Here is a 7,763-nt window from a genome sequence, read left to right on the forward strand (position 1 = left end):
ATTAACTTAATAAAAAAACTAAACGAAATATAATCACTTTGACATTACATACAAAACTGAACTATTTTAATAGCTGAAACAGTAGTATAAGCTGTTTTGGGAGAAGGGGAAAAAAATACGGGCTCGGGCCGGTAATTCTGATAAGCTGTCGGACACGGGCCGGGCTAGGGCCTGAGCGTCTCGGGCCAGGGCCGGGCTAGGGCCTAAATTTGAGGCCCGTGCAGGGCTCTATGCTGTATTCCCTGAAAAGGTAAACAGGTATTTCGGGACTCGGGAGACTAGCGTAAATTGACCGACAGCGCCATCTGCTGTTTTTGGAAAAGAAAGTTGCTCAGATGCATTTGTGAGAAAATCTGCCTGCACGCATGAGAAAATCAAGCCAAGTTTCCTCATGAAAAGGTAAATGAGTCTCACAGTTGTAACTCACAATACATATATTTGTCCACACCTCTGCATTTTCTCTCAAATAGAGTTTTGTATTTGCAAATCACTTTGCGTTTGTTTGAAAGTCGAGTTTTTCTTTCCAAAGCAGATTGTGTTTATTTGCAAAACGCTGGATTTGTTTGATGAATATTGGCACAAAAATCGCTCCATATTTGGTGAACCGTTTGAACTGTTTTAGTGAAAAGATCCAACTCTAAAGAACGATTCGTTGACCAATCAGTCACCGCTTTTCGTTATTCGTAGACAGTAGGCTATTATGTGTGGAAATGTGGTGGCTTTTACGTTGCATTTAGGCGCATAATCATTATGCGTATTATGATTCAACAGTTTTAGAGAGAAACAAAAAAATCTTTGCTGGGTGGCCATTTATTTCTACACAACAAGCTGTGACATTCAGTAGTCAGATGCAAGAGTAAACATAGCCAGACATGTGAGAGCAAGAGCATATCACATGACCACGTGTATGTATGTGTGACTGTAATGTGTGTACACATCACGTGGAGGTTATTGACCGCTAGTTAATAGACTTTATTTCCAATTTCAAAAGAGTATGATGTCTCTTCTGGTCTCCCAGCCTGGGCAAGTTGGTTATATGTTTGTTTTATAAAGAGTTCTGAGCACTTTTCAGCTTACCAGAACCACCAGTCAACTACTTAAACATGACCTTGACCAGGCTGGGAAATCATCTTAAACCAGGTAAGAACTAACCACCAAAATACAAATGTATTTTGGTGGTTAGTTCTTAACCGGTTTAAGATGATTTTTTTTTTCATGCAAATTGGTTTGTAAATGGGTCTTGCCATTTGATTGCCATAGATGCTATACTATAAATTGGATCATAAAATCCATCAGAAAAATTATCTTTGACTTTTGGTTTTGGAGTTTGGTGTCTCATCAAATCTTGAGCAAATGACTTCCGTGCAAGGAAATAGCTGTCAGTCCCTAGATTGTGGAATATTTAGGATTTAGATTTACTTAGAAACACAGATTTTGTCTTTCATTCTTTCTGTAGGTTTATATACAATATTAAATACAATCAATCATTAAAACGTCTTCTTAATGTTAAATTGACAATAAAAACAAGACTATAAATTCATCTTACAAACAATATATTTTTTGACACAAACTTAAGCAAGATATATGGTAATATATGGTCCCTCCTGGGCTGTGCCGGTCTTCAGTTTGGACTCTGTGCTTGGTCCACTTTACGGCGGCGACGGAAAAAGCCACACTGAAAATGAGATCACAGAGTCAGCATAGAACCTTACAACTCTCACAATTTCCTCAGTATGCACATTTTAAGCATAAACCACTCAAATGACCAACTATATTCACCAAAATTTGCAGTACACAATTGCAGGTTCCTGCAAGGAATACAATATCCAATGCAATGTGTTTGACTTGATCTTCCTTGTAAACATCATTATCAGTGTAAGTGTGTAGACAGAGAAGAAGGGTTTGTTTTACCTTAATGAGAATGATAATGATGATGAAAAGGAGCAGAAACCCGCCTATGGATCCTCCAATGATGGGACCTTTAGATGTCGTCACGCGCAGCTTCGTAATTATCACCTCCACCTGCATGGCATGATTCAATCTATCAGTAACTAACTAAATACGTGATAACATGTTTGCATGCTCGAAAAGGACTGCAGCTCACCGGAATGGTCCTCAAAGTATCCTTCGCAGTATAGACGGTCTCATCAAAGCTGTATGTTCCTACGGCAGTAATCTTGTTTGATTTCTCCTGTCAGTTTGAAAAGATGTATTGTATGAACAACCCATTGCTGCAAACGATTGTCAGAATACCTGAACTATATAGCCATACCTGAACATCATGTATCAAAACATTGGCATCAATGATGATTTTCTGCAGCTTTGTCATGGTACAGTTGATGACATAGGATCCCTACATGAAAAAAAAAAAATATATATTTTATATTTTAATCTACTTTTATTTAACATTTTTTGAAAACATGGTCATTGTTTTAGGGTAATATCTTACCTCCGCTTTAGTATTTTCTGAAAAAACACACTCCTAATATGAAAGGAGCAATAGATGTTAGTTTGAAAGCTTTCATGCTGTATATTGTTAGTCTATGAACTAAATATTGCATTTCATGTGATACCTCATGTGGTGTGACACTAATGATGTCCAAACCAGTTTTGAAGGTGTCCTTTGTTATGGTTACAACTACACCGACTGTAGCGCCATACTTATTTTCACCTGCAAACTAAATCAGAATACAATATTTCATGTATAATATAAATGTACAACATTTTGAATTGTTTTTAGCTTTATTTTTTGTTTTTCAATTAAATGTTAAGTTTTGAAATGTTGTTGTATGCATTTGTCATTTTTATTTAATCTCTTTATTTTTAAAATGTGTATAAGTAGTATTTATAAAGTTGTAGCTTTTAGTTTTGGATTTGTTTTTAGTTGTTTTAATACTACAATTGATTGCTTCTGTTGTCCTCATTTGTAAGTCGCTTTGGATAAAAGGCAAGCGTCTGCTAAATGACTAAATAAATAAATAAAAATAAAGAGATAAGTAATTGGTTATGTAATAACAATTTTGGAGTAAAACATTTCTTTATTATAAAATATTCTGTAATATAACATAATTTCTCATTACATTTTTCAGCAACCCAAAAAGTTATATTCAGGCTATTAAATGTATTTTTGTCATCTTTATGTATAAAAAAAAAATTTAAAAAATGTAAAAATCATATTTAGCTCATTCTATTTTGAGATTGAATTTTTATATACTGTACCTGAAATACAAACTGAATCTTCTGAGTCTTTCCTTCTTTCCCCTCTTCAATACTAAGTCTGCTTGGATCGGCTGAGCTGTTGTTGAGAAACAAATATTGATAATAATAATCATAAATATGCGTAATATTACAAAATCAAGAGGTTTGGTATGAAATATTGGTTGTTTGTTCACCTACCCAGTTAGCTGGATTGGTAGGGAATACTTCACAGCAAATGCATATATTTTAGAGTCCAGAATTTTAGAGCCACGATTCTGACTAAAACCAGAGAAAATGTTTTAAAAATAAATGTTTAAAAGCAGATTTTTATACACTGTAAAAATGTAAATGTATTTAATTAAAAGATAATTGGAGCACATTTTACAAGAAAGTACTATTTTACTTCAAAATTTCTCATCTAATTAAATGTGTCACTTGCCGTTTTTCTGTAATTGTGAACTTTACTAGCAATTTCTGAGTAAAAACTGTTTCTACACTAAATTCTTTTCATTGTATAAAAATGTTGGAAATGCAGCTCTCAAACCTGGTTAGATTAGCAATAATCTCAGAATTCTTCAAATCTGATTTGATGTCATTGAGCTGCCATGAGATGAAAAGGTTGGTCTGAAGAAAAAAAAGAAAAAACTTTTTCATTACTGAAAAATCAGGTGCAAATGAGATCAGATTTCTAATGTTTCAAAGATGTGTGACTGATTCATACCTGCGCTCCTCTTTTGAAAACAGGGTGTTGAAGATTACACTGTATCTGATTGTCATTCTTCACAGGACAGGTGGCACCTTCTATTTTCTGTAAGTGAGACACCAAACCAGGTTGTCATATATCTATTAAATGTATCAACAGCAGATTTAATTGGCTTTTGAAGATGAGGTCATGTTTTAACCTTTTGACTCAGTATGCTGGGGAAGGTCAAAGTCAGGGTGGTCATATAGGAAGGGTCTTCAGTGTTTGTAAGATTGAAATTGATACTCAAGCTTTGAGTTTCTCCGATTATGATCGAAGTTTCACTGAAATATAAATGATTTTAGTTACAAAAACACAGAACAAAATTAAAATAGAGTACATTTAATCAGTACATACCTAATTTTTGAATCAGATAATGTAATATTTGGTTTACAATCTGTAACCTTGCAATCCTTTTTAAAGGAAATCTAAAAAAGACAAAAAGATGATAATTTTATGATATGATCATTTTAAATGTTATTACAGAAATTTAAAGTAATTTAATGAAACATTTCACAATATGGGTAATGACTACATGATGGATGAGATTAAAAAAAAAAATTCAGCAAGGATGCATTAAATTGATTGGCAATCAGTAAAGACATTTATGTTACAAATTTAAATATTTCAAATAAATGCTGTTCTTTTGTAATTTCTATTCATCAAAGAATTCTGAAAAAAGCATCATGGTTTCTACAAATCAGCATATTAGAATGATTTCTGAAGGATCATGTGACACTGAAGACTGGGGTAATGATGCTGAAAATTCAGCTTTGATCACAGGAATAAATTATATTTTAAAATATATTCAAACAATTTTGAAATTTGACATTTTAATATTGAATATTAGTGTTTTTACTGTATTTTTAATCAAATGCAGTCTTGATGAGCATAAGACACTGCTTTTAAAACATTTGAAAAATGAAGTGAAGTAGCGAACAAACAGTGAAAGATGAATGTTTACAAGTGCTTGAGAAATTTTTACATTATGAATATGTTTAAAAATATTTTACCTCCTTTACAACCTCTGTTGGAGTAAATGCATCAAGGATTCGTATAGGGGCTTCATTTGAGTGGAGATCCAATGAAAAATTCAGCTTGATTTGAATAGGTGAAAAACAATCAAAACAGCCCTGAAAGGAAGACACAGTTCTTCTCAGTCAGTATCATAAAAAAAGAGTCATAGTTCTCAAATGATTTTTATATGAAATCATTTGCTGTTCAGTGAATACTGTCAATTATTCTTACAATTTGTAGTAGTACTGGGTTTAGGCTGAACATCTGTTCCAATTGTAACATGTTTTATTTTCTTAAAAACTGGACAAGTGGGGTAGGTAAAAAGAGCCAAACAGAACCAACGCACCAAATATTTTAGGTTGATAACAGGTGCACACTCTACATCTGGTGTCAAGGTGAAAGTGTTTTCTAAGAGATCTCGGCCGTCAACAGTGAGGCGCTTTTTGTTTACGCCAGAATCCAAGGCAATTTGGTACTTAATAGGAAGTTGAACTTAAAATGACAGAAAGTGAATATGGTTAAAATAATCATGAGGATTGTTTTGGATCAAAAATACTCACTGAACTGAAAGAGAATACTTACTTTGAAGCTTTCCATTAATCACTGTAAAGCATATGTGGTACATTATGTCAAACGTGCTGGATATTTCAATCATCTGTTGATTGAGAGGAATGACATCTGGAGTAATTATTATATCTGGTTTGATAACAATAACAGGGATTGTCCTGTAAAAAAAAAAAGTATAAAAATGAAACGACGTCTACAGAGAAGGTTCCACCATCCATTAATGAAACAGAAAGTACTCTGAAGTGTAATATTAAAATAAAAAGTAAAAAATAGTTTGTCACTTTAAACAATATAACAAGATATTTTTTACTCACTCGAAAACAATCACCCCCCCTTGACTTCCAACAGCAATGGAGGCCTTATTTGATGCCATGGCAGGTCCACCAGTTACTGACAGACCAAAGTGCACAAGTTTCATTCCAAAATCTGAGGGTGAAATTTTCTAAGGAGGAAACAGCAAATTACATTAAAACACATAAAACTTTAATTACATTAAAACACATATAATTTTACAACAATCAATTTTAAATAATAAAATATTATGTAAACACTCCAAGAAAGTGTAAAGAATATATGCTGAAACGCACTTGTGAAAAGTTAAGTCCATGTTTGAATCCATTGTAAATGTAAATGCTTCCAGAGGAATCTGTTTCTAGAGGAGCGCCAACTGCTACATCATTGAACTTGTTCCCATCAATATCTCCTATAGAGGCAATAGCTGCACCAAACCTGGCGAAGGTCTGTCCTTCATCTCCCTTCAGCTCCCTGGACACGCTCTCAAACCTGTCCTGCTTTGGGATGATTAAAAATACCCCCATGAGATACAAATCATGTTAAACCCCTGTACACATATATCCAAGAGCTGAAAGGAGAGTATGATCTTACCTGATTCAGTTTGTACACTAGCACTTTGCCTTCTTCTCCATTTAGATGAAAATGTGGTGCTCCAACTAATAGATAATCTGTGTATTCATCTTTATCAATGTCCAAGGCACAAAGAACCGATCCAAAGTAAGATCCAACCTATGATAATTATACATTACTTCATTATCATATATCATATCATATATAATTCATTAACAAATGCGTAAACTGGAGCTTGTAACTGACTGAGCACCAAATAATCAATCAGAAGAAAAAAAAACTTTCCTAAAGTAATAAATGATTTAATTTAAATGTATTGTTAATGTTTTGTTTAAAAACTTTTTAGAGGTTTTAAAAGATCATACTAAAAGTTTTTATTAAATACTTCACATTTTCTATGAATTCATGATATGCATACCATTTAAAGATTACTCGATTCATTTTGGTGGAAACTGGTCATCAAAAATGGTCTGGTCTCAAAAAATGACATATTACATAATCAATATGAAATATTGATTGATTGATTGATTGATTGAGTGCCAAAAGCTTAAAACAAACAGTCTGATGTGTTAATATCAACAGTATTAACTATAAATACCTGATCTCCCTGGAGCACATACTTTTCAGAGCCATTAAAAATAAATACCCCACCAGTCAAGTTATAGCGTGGTGCACCAGATATGTACAGTGTTGTACTAATCTCAAAGGTGGCTTTTATTAAGCAAATCAATGAGCGAATTACTCATCCACTGTTTAAAAAAAAATACTTTATCTGGGTTTCCACAGGCAGGGTCACAATTATCTACAGTGTATGAAGCTTAGTAATTTCCATGAGTACAAATCTTAATGTTTAAACAAATAAGGATATTCTAGGGAATTGTGTGCTTCTAATTTTATACCAATAGTTTGAAGAGGACCCTGCCAAGTCCTAATCCCAGCTGAACACCTCTGCTGTGACTTTAAACACCAATGACTTGTACATATGGGTACAGTCATTTTAGACACTTCCAAAACTGTGGCAACAAAGATAGAAATACAAAATGAATTATGTTTCCATCTTTGTTGCCACAGTTTTGGAAGTGCCTTTTTCTGTTCTAAAGAAGGGGGTGTCCTAATACTTTTCACTGGTGTTTGGTGAAGAGTTTTTGGCTCACGGTCTGAATTTAAAGTCACACCAGAGGTGTTCAGCTGGGATTAGGACTTGGCTTTATGCAGACCAGTCAAGTTTTTCCACACTGAATCAATTTATTTATTTATTTTTTAACCCTTGCCTTATACACAGAGGCATTGTTGTGTTAGAATAGAAAAGGGTCCTGTTCAAACTATTGGTATAAAATTAGAAGCACACAATTCCCTAGAATAGCATTATATGCTT

At 33.5% G+C, this 7,763-nt stretch overlaps 1 protein-coding gene across 1 annotated transcript in view; it reads right to left on the reverse strand.

The window, feature by feature from the left end:
* Positions 1-802: 802 nt before the first annotated feature.
* LOC107716387 (integrin alpha-E-like) overlaps positions 803-7,763 on the reverse strand; it is a 19,759-nt gene continuing 12,798 nt past the window's right edge. The window contains exons 15-33 of the mRNA XM_016522838.1: positions 6,987-7,099; positions 6,410-6,547; positions 6,112-6,315; positions 5,839-5,966; positions 5,540-5,682; positions 5,304-5,449; positions 4,954-5,073; positions 4,298-4,368; positions 4,101-4,224; positions 3,920-4,006; positions 3,743-3,822; positions 3,397-3,477; positions 3,220-3,295; positions 2,574-2,678; positions 2,450-2,482; positions 2,273-2,353; positions 2,105-2,191; positions 1,912-2,022; positions 803-1,675 (exon numbers count right to left, since the gene is read on the reverse strand). Coding sequence (XP_016378324.1) covers positions 1,622-1,675; positions 1,912-2,022; positions 2,105-2,191; positions 2,273-2,353; positions 2,450-2,482; positions 2,574-2,678; positions 3,220-3,295; positions 3,397-3,477; positions 3,743-3,822; positions 3,920-4,006; positions 4,101-4,224; positions 4,298-4,368; positions 4,954-5,073; positions 5,304-5,449; positions 5,540-5,682; positions 5,839-5,966; positions 6,112-6,315; positions 6,410-6,547; positions 6,987-7,099 — 1,982 coding nt within the window. The 3' untranslated portion in view covers positions 803-1,621. The remainder of the gene's footprint in view (positions 1,676-1,911; positions 2,023-2,104; positions 2,192-2,272; positions 2,354-2,449; positions 2,483-2,573; positions 2,679-3,219; positions 3,296-3,396; positions 3,478-3,742; positions 3,823-3,919; positions 4,007-4,100; positions 4,225-4,297; positions 4,369-4,953; positions 5,074-5,303; positions 5,450-5,539; positions 5,683-5,838; positions 5,967-6,111; positions 6,316-6,409; positions 6,548-6,986; positions 7,100-7,763) is intronic.

This window comes from Sinocyclocheilus rhinocerous, unplaced genomic scaffold (genome assembly GCF_001515625.1).
Source record: "Sinocyclocheilus rhinocerous isolate Xijiao unplaced genomic scaffold, SAMN03320098_v1.1 scaffold821, whole genome shotgun sequence".
Classification (NCBI taxonomy): Eukaryota; Metazoa; Chordata; class Actinopteri; order Cypriniformes; family Cyprinidae; genus Sinocyclocheilus; species Sinocyclocheilus rhinocerous.